Raw genomic sequence first — 20,064 nt, 5'->3', positions numbered from 1 at the left:
CACATCATAGTCCAAAGCGCGGTGAAATGACGCACACACATACTGAAGGCACACTGAGGTGCGCATCACCAAACACACCAAAGAAGTCCATCGTCAAAGACGTCATATGTTTACATACACCAACCATTAAAAATAACGGAGATGGCCGAAAGAACACTTCCACGAGAGGCTTCTCCCTTTCAGAGTTGTAACTTAACGCCGCGTCTTTCAAACGTGGCGAGATACAGGACAGCGGTCAAAGAGTCTGTGTAGTTCATGGTTGTACACAAAATAATCCAGACGGGTTCCCTTAGGTGTTATGTTAGGAATAGTTAGCTGCACAAAGCCTCCAAAAAATGTAATATTTTTTTTAATATTACATTTTGGACCCACTTTATATTAGGTGGCTTTAACTACTATGTACTTAACCATTTGATACAATGTATTTATTATGTACATACATGTTATTGGATTGTTAATCATAGTAGAGGTATTTTCAAATAAATGTTTTATGTGAATTTTTTCTTAATTCCCCAATTTGGAACGCCCAATTCCCAATGTGCTCAAAGTACTCGTGGTGGTGTAGTGACTCGCCTCAATCCGGGTGGCGGAGGACGAATCTCAGTTGCCTCCGCGTCTGAGACCGTCAATCCGCGCACCATATCACGTGACTTGTTGTGCGCGTTACCGCAGAGACATAGTGCAATATAGCTATTCTCCGCAGCATCCGTGCACAACTCACCACGCGCCCCACCGAGAGCGAGAACCACATTATAGTGACCACGAGGAGGTTACCCCACGTGACCCTACTCTCCCTAGCAACCGGGCCAATTTGGTTGCTTAGGAGACCTGACTGGAGTCACTCAGCACGCCCTGGACTCGAGACTCAAGCGGTGGTTTTATGAGAATTTCATATTTATCTACTTTTGAACAAGGGCGTATGTTTGGCTTGAACGTTGGGGTGGTTGCAGTGTGAAGCACTTACATGTTTCCATTGACGATGGTATAAATAATGGGGAGGTTGTACTGGGTGTCTGGATTATTGGGGGGGTTACTCACCCCCATCGCCCTCGGAATCTACGCCCCTGCTTTTGAATCATTTAATAGATCTGGAGTTGACCCCTTATAGCTCATCTCCCAGACTAACCAGAAGAAAACTCCTCACAGCACCTCCAAACACATGCACGATTGCCAGTTTTCAGCAGGAGTAACATCTAAATTAACCGATGATTTTGATTTTTAAACCGAACCGACTAAATTCGATTTCACCAACGAGAATCATGTTTAAAGTTGAGATCAGGCAGAAATTGATCAGTGGCTTAATTTATTCTAACTAACCTCCGATTTACAGATGTTCAGGGAGAGGTTGCCCGACTGCGGCGCCTTTCTTTGAAGCCACTTCCTCGGTGAGAAGATGTTGCTGGAACCGGTGAGCGATAAATCCCGAGACGCGCTCCGTTTGCTACTTATGTAATCACAGTGAACACCGGAGAGCGACGACGCGTCTGAAGAAGACCATAAACTCGACGAAGAGAGATCCGGATCCAGTCTGGAAGCAGCAGCGAGAAGTTCAGAAGATGTTTGGTTGTTCATAAATCCACCTGTCGAGGTGCAACTCCAAAACGCGGGCCGCTGGCCGCTGGGTTCTCCAGGCGCACCGCAGTTGCTCACCAATGCAGAATCCAAGCTCCGAGTCTGACGCACTCTGCTCTTTGTGATAGATTTAGAGCCCGTTGAAGAGCATGAAAACACGCTGTTCAATAATCCGTGTGCGGACATCATATGAAACACAAACCGACGCCCAGAACAAACTCCATGAGAAGGAACCGTGACTGGCTGACTCTGAAAATGGCAAAATTAGATAAAAAAAACAGGTGAAATAAGTTATATTTTCTCATGCATCTCTGCTGTGAGTGTAAGAAGATTCAGGGGCGATGCTTTCACTAACCACACCGAACAGCGCGTCATCGCAGTTTCTCAACTTCTGCTCTGGCGAGATGTGGAAGGAGGGCGCGCCTACTCTCCATCCTCTGCGCCGCCCACCTCATCCTCTGCGCCGCCCACATCCATTCTCTGCTCCGCCCACCTCATCCTCTGCGCCGCCCACATCCATCTCTGCGCCGCCTACTCTCCACCCTCCGCCCCAGCTTCAAAACAACTGAAGGGTCTGGAGTGTGTAAACGTTTATTAGTGATCAAAAGCATAATCAATATGTGGTTTAATATATTAGAATATAATATATAATATACTATATATATAACTTGCAAAAATAATACACAAATAAATACATAAACAAATCTGCATATTCATGCATAAATAAATATATAAATAATTAGATGTGTGAGGAGACAAATAAATAAATGCAGCAATTAATGCAAAAATAATACAATATAAAACACACATAAATAGTTGAGGAAATGATAAATTGAAAGTTGACATCTGTTCCACATTTGTTTATTTCTGTATACTGTTCTGTATTTCAATGATGTCATAAATTCCACCTACTGATGTTTGATTGACGTCCTCTCTTTCGCATTTTGCACAAAGGAAAAATAAATACGGAAATACATACAAAAATATATTTATGATTAAAGAAATACAGAATTAAAAATCAACTTTCAATCTGATAGTTCCTTTCACATATTTGCATTTCCCAACCATGTGATGTTGTATTATATTTAGGGCTGTCAAACGAGTTAAGTATTTAATCACGATTAATCGATAATTTTGTTTGCCATTAATTGTGATTAATCGTAACATTTTGGCTGCAGTCAACCGCGATTAATCGCATAATTCTGTTTGCATGCAATCGTGATTAAGTGCATAATTTTGGTGGCCATAAATTGTAGCATTGTGGTCGCAGCTAATCGTGATTAATCGCATAATTCCGTTTGCATGTAATCATGGCTAAGCGCATAATTGTGTTTGCAGTTAACCGCGACTAATCACATAATTCTGTTGGCATGTGATCGTGATTAAGCGCATCATTTTGGTTGCAGCTAATCATGATTAATTGCATCATTTTGTTTGCAGTTAACCGCGATTAATCGCACAATTCTGTTTGCAGGTAATCATGATTAATCGCAAACTTTTTTGTCTGTAGTAAATTGCGATTAATCGCACAATTCTGTTTGCAGTTAACCGCGATTAATCGCAATATCTTTATAAACATGAGTGGACAAAATATGCTTCATCCAGATGTATTTTTCAGTCATCCACACAAAACCTACCCCACCAACCACAGAAACAACAGAAAATGAACACTGCATAACTCAATTCAAATTATGTAGAAAATATGGTAGTTGTAAGAAATTATGACAGAATTGATTTGCTTCTTTTTATGGAGATTTATGGAGATTTGACCATCCATAATCTTTCCAGGAGTGCATGGGAATTAAATAGCTCTGGTCATGTGACTATTTGCACCACTCATGCACTGTCATTTACAGTTGACAACTTTGATGTGCAAAATACATCAAAAACTCCTTTTAGACCTCGTCATAATTGTAACCGGTGGGTTTAAACAGTGAGATTACCTGCAACAATGTCTCTAACGTCTGCAGTGACTAGTGCTCTATCAAACAGAGATGCTGTGATAGAACCTTGTAGACAGCAGCAGGGTTTCTGTTAGCCGGTAATCAGTACCGCCGCTCCATATACACATATTACACAGTCTACATAGGGCACGAACTCCCTAGGGGGCACCAGAAACTCCACCGGCTGCCTTTACTGGCACGTTATACGCAGTCACGGATCACAGACGATCGCCTCGCGCTCACACGTTCACTTTGCGCTCGCACCGCGCCACTGCAATCATGCTACAACGTTCTGAGCGCCATCTGTAGTTTGCGTGCATGTTCTACTGCTGTGCTACATTGATATGATGCTCGGCACAGGTATCCGCATAATGTCTCCAATATCTGTTTCCCGACAGTCAATGCATGAGACATTAGCGGCATTAAAAAACGAGTGGCGTTAAATGAATTTTGCGCTAGCACTTTTTGCATTCATTTATGTATTTAATTATTTGTTAATCTCCTCGCACATTTAATTTTGAATATCTTTATTTATGCACAAATATGTGGATTTATTTATGTATCTATGTGTGTTTTTATGTTGTTATTATTTTGGCACGGATCATCCTCCATAGCTGTCACCACTAATGAGCTCTGAAAAATCAATCCGTTTATTATCTTCGGTTCTTGGTATATCCAGTTTCCAACCACTGGGTGACTCTGATTGCCGCTGCGCTCTTTTCTGGTGCTAAATCTTTTAAATAAAGCAATAAATAAAAGTAACAAAATGAGCAATCCAGATGGAGAACAACAACCGTAGTACTTGTTATCGTAACTAATCATCACTTCATGTCATATACTCACTCCGGTGAGGCACTTTTAAAAAGACGTTCAGCGCGACTCAGTTGAATAAATGATTCAGTGACTTTCACATTATGTGCATTTGTCCCCACCTATTGGCATAAGATGTCATCTTCAGAAATGAAAGCATCAGGGACAGAATTTCTTTGGTGAATGCATTCAAAAGACTCGATTCAGTCAGAAAGTCCCTATAATTCTCTCTCTTTTGACAGGTGCTGTCCGGTTGAAAACTTGTGGTGTAATGTCGACTGCATGTGAACAGAGTTCAGTTGGATGTTTAGGTCAGAGTTCTTCACTTCCACCCCAAATCACGTTTCAATGTACACTCATAAAGGCTCATAGCAGGACTCAAAATAGAGAAAAAGGATGTATAGAGACTAATGGGAGAAAAGTTTACATGATACACCCAGAGCTTCCCGACATGGTTATTATCTCATTTTAACACAGGAAAAATAGATCTCCAAAGAGCTCTTTAAAGGTCTGTGAACATAAACATATAAGGGTGTAGCCGAGAGGATTTCAGGAGGTCTCCGTATAACTTATATCTATATTTAGAACAGATATCTGTTTACAGCAACAGGTTGTTTTCAGATTGTATATGTAACATCGCATCTCAACTTTATTGTGTTCACTGTAAAATAAATCAAACATGGCCTAGATTATATTCAGATGTGAGGTTCAGCTGCGGTCTCATGCTTATATTTTCTGATGGTCAGAACGAACCTATAGGAAACTAAATGAATAAATGTTATGCTCTTAAGAAAAGTGATCATTGACACTTTTGTGTGTTGTTGGTAAGATTCCTCAGCACTGTCCACATACAGCAAAACATGCATTAATTCTGGCCAAAGTTTTTAATTAAATTAATTAATTATATTAATTACATTTACAGAATAGTATATCATTATATATACATATATGCACATTATTATATATACACATCATTATATATTATAGTTATTTATATATATATATATATATATATATATATATATATATATATATATATATATATATAAATATAAATTATTTAGTTAAATTAATTACATTTAAAAATAGTATATAAAATTATATATACAGATATACATATTATTATATATAAATATAATTATATATTATAATCATTTAATATATATATGTGTGTGTGTGTGTGTGTATAAAGTATTTCATTAAATAAATTAATTAAATTGAAAGAATAGTATATAATGATATATACATATTATTATATATACACACATAATTAAATATTATAATTATTTTATATATATATATATATATATATATATATATATATATATATATATATATATATATATAAATCATAATATATAAAATATATATTTATTTATTTAAATTAATTAAAATTAAAGAATAGTATATAATTATGAATATTAATATACAGGTCCTTCTCAAAAAATTAGCATATTGTGATAAAGGTCATTATTTTCCATAATGTAATGATAAAAATTAAACTTTCATATATTTTAGATTCATTGCACACCAACTGAAATATTTCAGGTCTTTTATTGTTTTAATACTGAAGATTTTGGCATACAGCTCATGAAAACCCAAAATTCCTATCTCAAAAAATTAGCATATCATGAAAAGGGTCTCTAAACAAGCTATTAACCTAATCATCTGAATCAACTAATTAACTCTAAACACCTGCAAAAGATTCCTGAGGCTTTTAAAAACTCCCAGCCTGTTTCATTACTCAAAACTGCAATCATGGGTAAGACTGCCGACCTGACTGCTGTCCAGAAGGCTATCATTGACACCCTCAAGCAAGAGGGTAAGACACAGAAAGAAATTTCTGAACAAATAGGCTGTTCCCAGAGTGCTGTATCAAGGCACCTCAGTGGTAAGTCTGTGGAAAGGCAAATGTGTGGCAAAAAACGCTGCACAACGAGAAGAGGTGACCGGACCCTGAGGAAGATTGTGGAGAAGGACCGATTCCAGACCTTGGGGGACCTGCGGAAGCAGTGGACTGAGTCTGGAGAAGAAACATCCAGAGCCACCGTGCACAGGCGTGTGCAGGAAATGGGCTACAGGTGCCGCATTCCCCAGGTCAAGCCACTTTTTAACCAGAAACAGCAGCAGAAGCGCCTGACCTGGGCTACAGAGAAGCAGCACTGGACTGTTGCTCAGTGGTCCAAAGTACTTTTTTCGGATGAAAGCAAATTTTGCATGTCATTCGGAAATCAAGGTGCCAGAGTCTGGAGGAAGACTGGGGAGAAGGAAATGCCAAAATGCCTGAAGTCCAGTGTCAAGTACCCACAGTCAGTGATGGTCTGGGGTGCCATGTCAGCTGCTGGTGTTGGTCCACTGTGTTTTATCAAGGGCAGGGTCAATGCAGCTAGCTATCAGGAGATTTTGGAGCACTTCATGCTTCCATCTGCTGAAAAGCTTTATGGACATGAAGATTTCATTTTTCAGCACGACCTGGCACCTGCTCACAGTGCCAAAACCACTGGTAAATGGTTTACTGACCATGGTATTACTGTGCTCAATTGGCCTGCCAACTCTCCTGACCTGAACCCCATAGAGAATCTGTGGGATATTGTGAAGAGAAAGTTGAGAGACGCAAGACCCAACACTCTGGATGAGCTTAAGGCCGCTATCGAAGCATCCTGGGCCTCCATAACACCTCAGCAGTGCCACAGGCTGATTGCCTCCATGCCATGCCGCATTGAAGCAGTCATTTCTGCAAAAGGATTCCCGACCAAGTATTGAGTGCATAACTGAACATAATTATTTGAAGGTTGACTTTTTTTGGTATTAAAAACACTTCTTTTATTGGTCGGATGAAATATGCTAATTTTTTGAGATAGGAATTTTGGGTTTTCATGAGCTGTATGCCAAAATCATCAGTATTAAAACAATAAAAGACCTGAAATATTTCAGTTGGTGTGCAATGAATCTAAAATATATGAAAGTTTAATTTTTATCATTACATTATGGAAAATAATGACCTTTATCACAATATGCTAATTTTTTGAGAAGGACCTGTATATATATATATATATATATATATATATATATATATATATATATATATATATATATATATATATATATGTGTGTATATATATTATAATATATACATATAATTATATATTATAATTATTTAATCTAATATATATATATGTGTGTGTGTGTGTGTGTGTGTGTGTGTGTGTGTGTGTGTGTGTGTATAAATTATTTATTTAAATTGATTACATTTAAAGAATAGTATATAATTATATATACAGATATACATATTATTATATATACACATAATTACATATTATAATTATTTTATATATATAAATAATCATAATATATAAAATATATATTTATTTAAATGAATTAAAATTAAAGAATAGTATATAATTAGGAATATATATATATATATATATATATATATATATATATATATATATATATATATATATATATATATATATATATATATTTAAATATATAAATATATATATATATATATATATATATATATATATATATATATATATATATATATATAAAATTGAAATGAGGAAAAGAAAAGAAGAACATTTGTGTCTGGTAAGGTTAGTACAATGGTGCTCTCTCACTGTAATGTGACGTGAGGACGCAATTCCAGTAGTAAACACTCGTCGGCGCTGTTGCACAGTGTTTGAATGCTTCATCAAAGGTGAAGTGTGTGTTAGTTATTGCGCCACTCGAGGCAACAAACGGAACTGCAGGAATTATAGGGTGAATCTCGCGTAAACAGTTTATATCATATTTTACCTCAAAAGCTAATATAATACAATTATATTTGTATTTATTTAAAATAAATTAAGTTTTAGGACCATAAAGATTTGTATGTATATTTGTGACATTGTTTCCATGACTATGGACATCCCCAAAACATTATTATTATTATTATTATTATAATTATTATTATTATTATAATTCAGAAAACATTATGTGTTTTCTGAATTCTGTTAAAGGGACAGTGCACCCAAAAATGAAAATGATCTCATCATTTACTCACCCTCATGCCATCCCAGATGTGTTTGACTTTCTTTCTTCTGCAGAACACACATGAAGATTTTAGGAAAATATCTCAGCTCTGTAGGTCCATCAATGTAAGTGAATGGTGACCAGAACTTTGAAGCACCAAAAAGCACATAAAGGCAGCATAAAAGCAATCCAGTGGTTTACTCCATGTCTTCAGAAGTGATATGATAGGTGTGGGTGAGAAACAGATCATTATTCTTTATTTATTAAGTCATTTTTTTTACTATAAATTCTCCTCCCTGCCCTGTAGGTGGCGATATGCATGAAGAATGTGATTCGCCAAAAATAAAAGAAGAAGAATGTGAAAGTGAAAGTGGAGATTTATAGTTAAAAAGGATTTAAATATTGATCTGTTTCTCAACCACACTTATCATATCACTTCTGAAGACATGGATTAAAACACTGCAGTCATATGGATTAGGTTATGCTGCCTTTATGTGCTTGTTTGAGCTTTAAAGTTCTGGTCACCATTCTCTTGCATTGTATGGACCAACATAGCTGAAATATTCTTTTATAAATCTTCATGTTTGTTCTGCAGAAGAAAGAAAGTCACACACATCTGGGATGGCATGAGGGTGAGGAAATGAACCTTTTAAAGGAATAGTTCATGTAAAAAATGATCATACAATGTTATACAGGTTTGGAACAACATGAAGGTGAGTAAAAGATAACAGAATTAATTGGCAGAACCATTCTTTTCATTTCAACAGTGAAAAATGCAAAGGAACACGCATTCACAATGTAAAGTTTGAGACATTAAGAAATGCCCCATGTAATTTGCCCAACGGGGTGTAATTTAAGAGGTACATACAGGCCACGGGGCTAATGAAAATATAGAATAAAGCTTGCAAAAAGGCCTAGAGACAAATATAAACATTATAACTTCCGCAGGTAAAATGTGATGTTGCTCATGTTATAATGCATTATGCACTGAGGTATAACTATGAATAGGTAAGTATTTTAATGTATTACAATTGTTATAACTTATTACAGGTGTATGATAATGATGTTAATAGTGCGTTTATAATGCCTTTACAACGCATTATAAATGTGGGCTTCATAGAAAGTGTTATCATGACGATTTGTGCTCGCATGTCTCAGTAACGTTCACTTAGTGAAAGAGGCTTTCTGCATTTAATTCTCTTCTTTTTACCTTACCGGCTTTCTGAGAGCATATTGATTTCTTTCTCCCACATTTCAGATAATTGCTGGATACTCTGAACCCAATATTCCCAGTGCTGCTGCTGGCCAATGAGAGAAGTGCAGACAGTAGAGACGACATCAATATTAGTAATAAGATACTCCATTTTCTCACTAAGAGGGGACTCACAAATGCTTCTTGTATGAAACAGCTGCGTCTCTCTTCGGGTCGTGCCACAGCATTAACAGGGAATAATGTGGCGGAGTACGGACTGATAAAGGATCCGAAACCATAGCAACCGCTGAGGAGAAGATGCTGACTTTGGTTGATGCTCTGTGATCTCACGCACATTATGAAAACAACACACCACAATGTGAAGGTGATGTCATAATGGGCATTTTACTGCTGCATCATCTGTTGATCTCAGTTCAGAGGTGATGTCAGTGAAATACTGGACAGCTCCATCAGATTTGGACAATTGGACTTCCACTTTCTATGAAGCCCACATTTATAATGCGTTGAAAAGGCATTATAAACGCACTATTAACATCATTATCATACACCTGGAATATGTTATAACAATTGTAATACATTAAAATACTTACCTATTCATAGTTATACCTCACAGCATAATGCATTATAACATGAGCAACATCACATTTTACCTGCGGATGTCTGTGCAACACTAAATATAATTATTTATAATTAATAAGAAATTGCTATTGAAGAAATAATAAATAAAGAAATAAAGCGTAATAAATGAATAATAAATGAATTAATAATAATTGTAAAAAAAAATAATAATAAAGTAATAATAATTATTATTATTAATATAATAATAATAATTTATAAGGATTGGTATTGCTATTGAATAATAAATACATAAATACTAATTAATGATAATTATATTTTATTTGTATGATATTATTAGTATTATTCACATAATCATAAGTAACTTAACAAATAAAGAAATAACAACAATATAAATATTAATCATAATAACAAATAAAATAGCTATAAAATAAATAAATACTAATAAATAGTAATTGATAATAATTAATATGGTTATTAATATTATATTATTATTACTATTAACATAATCATTGGTAACAATAATTACATTAATTAATTAATCATAATAATAAGATCAATAACAACAAGAACACGATAAATAAATAAATAAGAATAAAACATTTTATAAAGTAAATTAGAATAAATAATACTTTCTAAATTAAAATGAATAAATAAATAGTAATTGATAATAATTCATATGATTGTTATTATATTATTATTACTATTAACATAATAATTGGTAACAATAATTACATAAATTAATCATAATAATAAGATCAATAACAACAACAATAAGATAAATAAATGAATAAATAAGAAGAATTGTTTTATAAAATAAATTAGAAATAAATAATACTTCATGAAATTAATAGTAAAATGTATAATAATAAATAAATAAATTATGACTATAATAAATATTTAATAATAAAATAAATTCATAATAAAAATAATGAATAAAAATGCTTAATGTATTAAATAATTAAATAATAAATGTATAAATTAATACAGAAAATTAAATAAATAATAATTATAAATATTAATAATAATAATAATTAAAAAAAAATAGTTTTTGAAGAAATAATTCACTTGAATAGAAGAAATAATTAGAAATAATATGACTCAAAAGTAATTAAGTAGTTTGTTGAACTAAATGCTTTTCAAATGAGTTTTATGAAAGTTTAATTATATATTATATATAGAATTCTGTATTGAATATTTCATTAAAGAAAATAAATGCGTTTAGTGTCTCTTAAAGCTGACGTGACCAAACTGAATCACTAAAATAAGTGTTGTTCTCAAACAGATTTCAGATTACACTCTCCGTCCCCATTGGTAGAAAAACAGATAGTCCCGCCCCAAACGTTCTCTATTGGTTGAGTCAATGTTGTTGTAGGAAAGGCGTTCATTTTTGAAAATAGTTTGTGAAACAGCACAAACTGTACAATGATAAAATAGTAGTCATCATGTTGCATGTTTAATTTAGAAAGTGGTGTCCAGTTATTTCACATTTATAATCCAATTTTGTCTAACAACATTGTAACTTTTGCAGTCCAACAAAATAAAAATGTTTTGATTCCAGTTAATTTGTCACACAGGAAATGGAAAGTCAAAAGCACTTCATTTGAGAAGATGTTAGTGTGCGCACACACAAACACACATTCATGTTTTGCACGTCTAAACTCTACTTCCTGTATGCAAATCAACAGTATTGTGCCATAGCTGCACTCGGGGAATAAAGGATGCACTCTCTCTGCATTATTCATGTGACATGCAGCGCTGGCTGTGAGGGCAAGAGTTTTGGGGCTTATATAAAATAATAACATTTAAATTATAGCTCTGTAAAATTAATAAGAAAAAAGAACAAGCAAACAAACATATACTGTAGATGAAATCTGCATTTCCTCCTTTAATGAATTGCAATGGCAGAGACTATATTAGATTGTGATATTAATTGTATTAACTTGTTCATCGGCTCGGAGGCAAATACAAATAATTCAATATTTAATTGCTGTACAAGAAAGACACATGAGCAGTGAATGCAATACAAGCAACTGCTGACAAATGTGTGTGTGTTTTCGAGTGTGTTTGTGTGTGTGTGTGTGTGTGTGTGTTTTCGAGTGTGTGTGTGTGTGTGTGTGTGAGTGTGTCTGTGTGTGAGAGTATGTTTGTGTGTGAGAGTTTGTGTGTGTGTGTGTGTGTGTGTTTGTGTGTGTGTGAGAGTTTGTGTGTTTGTGTGTGAGTGTGTGTGAGTGTGTGTTTGTGTGTGTGTGAGTGTGTGTGTGTTTGTGTATGTGTTTGTGTGTGTGAGTGTGTGTTTGTGTATGTGTGTGTGTGAGTGTGTGTTTGTGTATGTGTTTGTGTGTGAGTGTGTGTGTATGTGTTTGTGTGTGAGTGTGTGTTTATGTATGTGAGTGTGTGTTTGTGTTTGTGTGTGTGATGAAAACAAGCCTTGCAAAGCCTTATTTGTTTGTTTGGTTAATAAGAGTATTCCTTCATTCTAAAACACTGATATTTATAAAAAAATATGATTTAAAATAATTATGATTATTGTTATAATATTATTTAACATAGTCTCTTTTAAACTAAATGTGATTTATAAAAAAAAAAAAAAAAGAAAAGAAAATTAGTAAAACGGCAGATTATCAGTTCATAAACTTTTCACTCTGTTCCTCACACGACGCTGTTTTATGACATCTAAACACTTTCATTATAATGCATGACTCATTTGAACAACACATCCACACGTGAACCCAAAGTGTCATAGAAGCAGCACACATGACATTAAATGTGTTTTTCATCTCACATTTGCTTTTTCCGACACAGTGGACATTTCACCTCGAAACTGAACCATGTAATATCATAATATCGTCATTGGTCGGATAAAAAGGAAGTCCCCGGTAAGACGTTTCAGGCAGCTGGATGCAAGTCTGATGAAATGTGAATGGAGCTGTAGTGTCCGTTCACTCTGACTGAGACTATGAGCGGATCACTGAATATTCCATCTATTGATCCACATTCAGAAACGCATTCTCCTTTCAGTTACTCTGGGAGGAGCAAATACAGCTGTAGTTATGCACAAGCACATTTGGCATCGCAAACCCAGTGTGTGAAAAAGCAGGCCACTCTTTGTCATGTAGAGCTTTATAGCCCAGGGCTTGTGTCATGCCACATGACTGGATGGCTTCATTTGAAATATTCATCACACAGGAGGAAAACATCAAGCCATTTTTGTCTGACTGAGCTCATACAGTCTTAGAAAATAAAAGAAGGAGCCGCTTTATATTAGGCGTCTTTAAAGCTGCACTGTGTAAGATTTTCTTTTGTTAAAATGAACAAAGGTTCATGTTCAACCCCTGTCCTTGTCTTACCCTGATTCATTCTGACACGTCTACAATAACCATGTTTTTGGCACGAAATCGCAGGCATGTGTCATTCATCCTTGCATGTGTACTGATCGTGATCTGTTTATATGTTTCATTTTTGTTCCTTTGTTTATAGACTACTAATATTCATGACTTATGAGTATTTTATAACATTGATGCAGTTTTGAGATTTCTAAATTGTGACTTTGAGAGTGTATCACCATTTTTTTTAGCTCAGCCACAGAAATGCACAAGTTGTTCTCACTTTCCAAAAATACCCCCACACCCCTTTCGAAGACCTAATGGTTAGATGTATGGACACTTAGCATTTCATCATTTTAGCAGATAGCCCATTTAACCTTTTAAACTCTGAATGTGTTTTTAACGATTTCCTGTTTCAGTGACATACCCAAAATTAAAGGCGTATAACTCGAGAGAAAAGAAATCAAGGAAGGTTTGGTATCATTTTAAAGAAAACAATTTTTTTTAATGATATAGATTAAGATACATTTTACGAAGAAACTGCTGAAAAAAAAAAAAATCTGATATGACATTATATATATATCTCCGGGTGTAAATAAGGTGGATCCTAAAAACTGCTTTTGTTTTATTCTCAATCATGTCGACTGTATCAGAGAAACATTTTGTGTTGATACGACAAAGCAATCAAAAGTTGTAGCATAACCAAATTATTTATTATAGTGTCCAAAAACATCTCCAAACAAATAAAAGATAATAATTGTACATAAGAACTAATTACACATGCAAACACAACAATGACTAAAGGTTTGCATAGCATGCAGACATGATTTTAGTCATGAGATTTCACAGAATGAGTTTCATTCTGTGTCATTTGAGTCATCATTGAGTCTGTGTCGTGTATTTGGCGCCATCTCCTGGTGGTCATATGTAACATTGTGCTTCATGTGGATTATCTAATGATCTATACATCTGATTATCTTGTGTGTGGACTCGTTTGAAAGATAGACTCTAAATAATCATATGTGACATTTTATGCTCTGTTTTTTTTTCGTGAATTTATAAGCGAAAATGCGGCATATAAGCAACACCAACAATAATTGTCAAAGACATATATTTAGCTATTATTCACTATATTTGTGTCTGTGAGTAAAACAAATAGTCTGGTTGTATTTTACTCTTTATGAGCTTTCCAACAACATATGACACATGAATATTTGATCAGTTTAATGTTTTTACTGATTGTAATAGTATGTACATTTTTTTAATTAAATGATCAAAACGGAACATTTATAATTTTCGGCAGATTTTAAAGCACTTGTTCAGTTTTAGTCATAATGTCTACATGCATTGTAAAGTAGAGCTTCTAAGCTTTCAAACGAAACCTGTTGTATGTTGGTCAAGACTGTAGTTATTCATATTTTGACTATTATTTTTTTTCTCATGGGCCCACCCGAGCTTAAATGGTTAAATAGATCTAGGTACAAGGTGGTTAATTTATGTTCATCTCAAGTTGTTTATAACGTATAATGTTTGTTTTATGTTTATTTTTTCCTCCCCTTTTATCCCCAATTTGGAACGTCCAATTTCCAATTTGCTCCAAATCCTCGTAGTGGCGTAGTGTCTCGCCTCAATCCGGGTGGTGGAGGACGAATCTCAGTTGCCTCAATCTGTGCAGTTTATCACGTGGCTTGTTGAGCATGTTACTGCGGATGTCCACGGTATTCTCTGTGTCATCTAAGCACAACTCACCACACGCCCCACTTCGTGGTCGCTATAATAACCACATTAATGCGACCACGAGGAGGTTACCCCATGTGACTCTACCCTCCCTAGCAACCGGGCCAATTTGGTTGCTTAGGAGACCTGGCTGGAGTCACTCAGCAGGCCCTGGATTCAAACTCACGACTCCAGGTGTGATAGTCAGCTCAATACTCGCTGAGATACCCAGACCCCCCAATGTTTGTTTTATTTTGAGTTTTATCATTAAACTTTGTGTTGACTGTTTAGCTGGTTCCCGCCTCCTCCTTACACATCCCTTACGCTGAAACCCGGGAGAGAGGAGGGATGCGCTGTCGCGGATCCTCACCGCTGCCGTCTGCCAAAGGAGCAGCCGTGGCCGTCTGCCTGGGGATGGAGGGGTTGCTGCCGGACACTGAGAGACGGAGGAACCACTGGCGTCCACCGAAAAAGAGGAGGAGTGGTTCCATCTGCCAGAGGCTGGAGGATTCGCTGTCGTCTGCTGGGGGATGCGCGAGCTGGCATCCACCAGAGGGCAGAGGAGCCGGTTGAGAACCGGGCGACAGCGCCTCCAGAGAGGGGAAGGCGTCATGCTGGGGGTTTCCCCAGCCTGAGTCGGGCAATGCCGGAGTGTGACGAGGAGGAAGGCCGGTCCAGGCCATGTTGAGTTTTATCATTAACCTATACGTTGACTGTTTAGCCGGTTCCGCCTCCTCCATGCCCGTCCCTTGTTACAATCACTCTATGCTGTCCCAGAATACTGATGTCCTGTACACATTTAACTTCATAACTAATGGAAAACTTCCTTTAGTACATGCATGAGGAAACAGCAGCATAATCATCTGAAACACTGCAGCCCTGCAGATGAAATGAGCTCAGCGTGCCATATGTTCTCTTCTCGCATGATATAACACACATTTTATTATTAATAGACATTTATGTTATCTTCTGTTCATATATTATGATTTCCATTTTGTAGCATTGCAAAAGATCTTTTCACCATTAAAAAGAAGCGATTCATTTCCATTCTTGTCATGGTGTTTTAATGAACTGCAGAAGCCAAAAGGTCACATTATGCAGATTTCATGCTTCATTACTTAATACATATGGATCATACTGCAGATTCAAATATTTAAATGAGTGAATTTGGCTTACATAATCAGTGCAACTGAATGTCTATTAGAGTATACAGACATCTACTGCATCCCAAATGAGAATATGAACATGTGACTTCATGAATAACTTCACATTAACACAATACACAACAGTTTTATTTACGAACACCAATTCATTTGAACGTGCTGATTTGACGACATTTTGGTGGACTGGTCGACACGTGAATATGCTAAAAGGTACGCCTTAATAATTTTGATTTCCTTTTATTTCTTAAATGGTCTCCTAGATCAGGTGTGTTCATTCTAGTTCTGGAGCCCCACCAACGATGAATATTTTGGGTGTCTTTAAATGCACTTATAGAATTTGCTAAATAAATCTGGCTAACGTTGCAATATTGCTTTTATGAAACGGTGGCAACAACGATATAATTAAAGCCACCAAATATTAAATGAATTGATATATTAATTAATTACATTATAAATAATTGACTTTGAACGTGTCTCATCTAATAAGAATTTAGATTTTGAATATTCCGCTTTATAAACTGCAGTAAGAATGTGGTCTATAGTCTGTGTTATATATCAATGGAGAGCACCAAAGGGTTGTTAAACGTATGGCACCAAAAATAACACATAATGAATTTACTGAAGTATGAGCTACTTTTCTAGAAGTTACGTTACGTTTAGTATATTGGGTTGTGTGTATACGTATAGCGCATTTTAAGAAAACGGCATATTCACAACTCTTTTAAAAAGTGGGACAGTTTCTTGGGGGTTACGTCACTATGTGGTGAAACTCATGAATATTTATTACGTTATGCGATATGCGATCTATAGCCGACAAGCCAGGGTCCCATGCATAGGCGGAAATCGCGGGGGATCGGGGGGGTCAGGACCCCCCCCATCTGAGGGTTGTCCCCCCCCTAAAATATCATTAAAATATGTGTATTGTAAATAATATAATGATATATTCTTAAAATAATTGTTTAAGAAATAAAATAATACAAATGCAAATGGGGCAACAACAAAAAACCCCTTGGTGTCCCCTTCAAAAATTGCTCTTGAGAATTGTTATGTTTATTGCCCCCCCCCAGCATTTTGATGAAATTTTTCGCCCCTGGGACTCCCATGTCATGGTCGACGAGTTTGTGCCACCTTCTGCCCTGGATCCTGAGTCTGCTCCATGCCATATCATGCCTGAGTCTGCTCCGTGCCATGTCATACCCCTGCCCAAGTCTGCTCCATGCCATGTCGCAGCCTTGCCCGAGTCTGCTCCATTCCATGCCAAAGCCACGCACGAGTCTGCTCCGTGCCATGTCACAGCCACGCCCGAGTCTGCTCCGTGCCATGTCACAGCCATGTCCAAGTCTGCTCGTGCCATGTCACAGCCATGTCCGAGTCTGCTCCATGCCATGTCACAGCCACACCTCAGCCTGCTCCATGCCATGTCACAGCAATGCTTCAGGCTGCTCCATGCCATGTCACAGCCATGTCTCAGCCTGCTCCGTGCCATGTCACAGCCATGCCCGAGTCTGCTCCATGCCATGTCACAGCCATGCCTCAGCCTGCTCCATGCCATGTCACAGCCATCCAGCCTGCCCGCATGTCACAGCCATGCCCGAGTCTGCTCCATGCCATGTCACAGCCACACCTCAGCCTGCTCCATGCCATGTCACAGCAACGCCTGAGCCCATCACAATAACGCCTCAGCTGTTTCATGTCATGTCACAGTCAAGCTTCATTCTGCTTCATGCCCTGGCTCATCCAAGCCCCAGACTGCTCCATGCCATGCCAGCAAGCCATTGCTCCACGGTCCAGGACTGACTCTGCTTAATGAGCCACCGCCCACGCCTGCCACGGCAATGTTACCATGTCATGCCATGTAGCCACGTCAAGTTGCCACTAATCTTAAAGTCAGGATCGAAGCCTGAGTTCAAGAGCTGCATCGTGGTACCAATTAAGCCTGATTGGATCAGTTTGAATTTGTCAACCTGACAGAATGGTACAGACCCCAGAACACGTGTCTATGAGGTTGTGTGTGCAACACGCTATCAGTAGCGCTAGTGGATTTAATGAAAATATGCCTGATCATTTGGCAGAATGGGGTTGATTTAAGGGTTCATGAACTTTTGGAAGCATATTTCAGTTTCCCGTGATCATGTTGTCACAACAAGAACATCCCTTACTCATGGTAAAATCATGGTAACACACAGCCTTGAGTGGCTCATCGCTGTACTAATGTGCAACCTATATACAGTATGCCTGTAAAAGCATTTCTGTACAACCACTCGCACAGCCCTGATACTGAGCTAGTGTTGTTCTGAATGCATCTCTCTCTCTCTCTCTCTCTCTCTCTCTCTCAGACACGATAAATCAGAGGGCAGCTGCTAAACATTGATCCCTGTGGTTTACTGATGCATTGGCCTGTAATCTGTAATGTGATGGTGTTATCTTATTGAGGCCAAAGGGACCATGTCTCTCTCTCTCTCTCTCTCTGTCTCTCTCTCTCTGCCCCAGGGCTCTACCCCCACCTTGACTCTGTGCAAATAGTTAGTTGGATGGTTTATTCCGGCTAGCTCAGATGTTGAAATTGTATCCGACTACATCTTTATGTAAGATGCCCCTCTGAATTGCATGGACACAAACAACACAAGGATTTTTTTCAAGAGAAAGTTGTAAACAATGCCCAAGGGACATCAGAACAAACCGCAGCCCACCAAAGATGTGGAGCCCAATGAAGAATTAGGCATTTTCACAGTCATACAGTAAGTTTCTTTTCATTGTTTATTGTATTGAACATTTTCCATCGGTGTGGAGTCTTAAATCTTATGTGCAACTGAACTCAACGCTATGGTCTATATATAGAGTCATTAGTGCTTGTTGTGTTGTATTTTACATTGGACATCAATTGGCATTTCAACACAGTAGCAAAATTGTTTATAATACATATCATAAATGTGCTAAAATATATTCATTTTAACCATGAATGGCATATGCACAATGAGTGTTTGGTTTCTAAATGTGCCTTGAAAATCAATGGTTTTATGCTCTCGGCAGCCAATAGTTCTTCGACCAGTCCTTAAACATTAAAACACACACATTGTTCCAACAGTATAGTTACAAGACGTAAAGGTTATACTGGTTAACATGCTTTTAGTGTGATAAAATCACTTACTAACCTTATCTGTGTAATGTTATATCCAACTCTGGGATTACAGGTTTTCGTTGTCATTACATTAATGTTACACAGATATGGTTAGTTAGTGATTCTATCACACTAAAATCATGCAAACACACATATTGTTTATGTCTTGTAGCTATTGAGTATTTCAACGTTTACGTATTGGTCCCATTCACTTCCATAGTAAGTGCTAACCTGTAACACAGATGTTTGCTTTAGTGCAATTGACCTTTTTGGTGCATTCATATCCTCCTGGGAAGTTTGTTCTCACGAGGTCGGAAATCACAAGCATGATGTGCGTTCAAGTGAGTTTTGTTGGAAATAACCAACACGTGTTGCGATTTCATTCTCTTTTTTTAACATACTAGTGTAAGCAGAAAACTTGTTTTTCTTTAGCACCAATGCAACAAACGTTAGGTGTGTAATTAATGCTTTATCTATACTTTTGGGGCAGCTGTGGTTCAGGTGGTAGAGCGGGTCGGCCACTAATAGCAGGGTTGGCGGTTTGATTCCCGGCCCACATGACTCCACATGCCGTCCAAGTGTCCTTGGGCAAAACACTGAACACCAAGTT

At 36.8% G+C, this 20,064-nt stretch overlaps 1 protein-coding gene and 1 long non-coding RNA gene across 2 annotated transcripts in view; one reads left to right on the top strand and one right to left on the bottom strand.

Moving 5' to 3' along the window:
• Window positions 1-1,960, bottom strand: part of LOC127655358 (rho GTPase-activating protein 6-like) — a 44,308-nt gene extending 42,348 nt beyond the window's left edge. The window contains exon 1 of the mRNA XM_052143124.1: window positions 1,318-1,960. Coding sequence (XP_051999084.1) covers window positions 1,318-1,761 — 444 coding nt within the window. The 5' untranslated portion in view covers window positions 1,762-1,960. The remainder of the gene's footprint in view (window positions 1-1,317) is intronic.
• Window positions 1,717-10,101, top strand: LOC127655391 (uncharacterized). The gene is made up of 3 exons (XR_007972032.1): window positions 1,717-1,853; window positions 4,568-4,636; window positions 9,601-10,101. It is a non-coding gene; the product is annotated as an uncharacterized LOC127655391 (long non-coding RNA).
• Window positions 10,102-20,064: the final 9,963 nt, after the last annotated feature.

The sequence above is a fragment of the Xyrauchen texanus genome, chromosome 14 (genome assembly GCF_025860055.1).
Source record: "Xyrauchen texanus isolate HMW12.3.18 chromosome 14, RBS_HiC_50CHRs, whole genome shotgun sequence".
Lineage (NCBI taxonomy): Eukaryota > Metazoa > Chordata > Actinopteri > Cypriniformes > Catostomidae > Xyrauchen > Xyrauchen texanus.
This window is presented reverse-complemented; position numbering and strand designations above follow the sequence as displayed.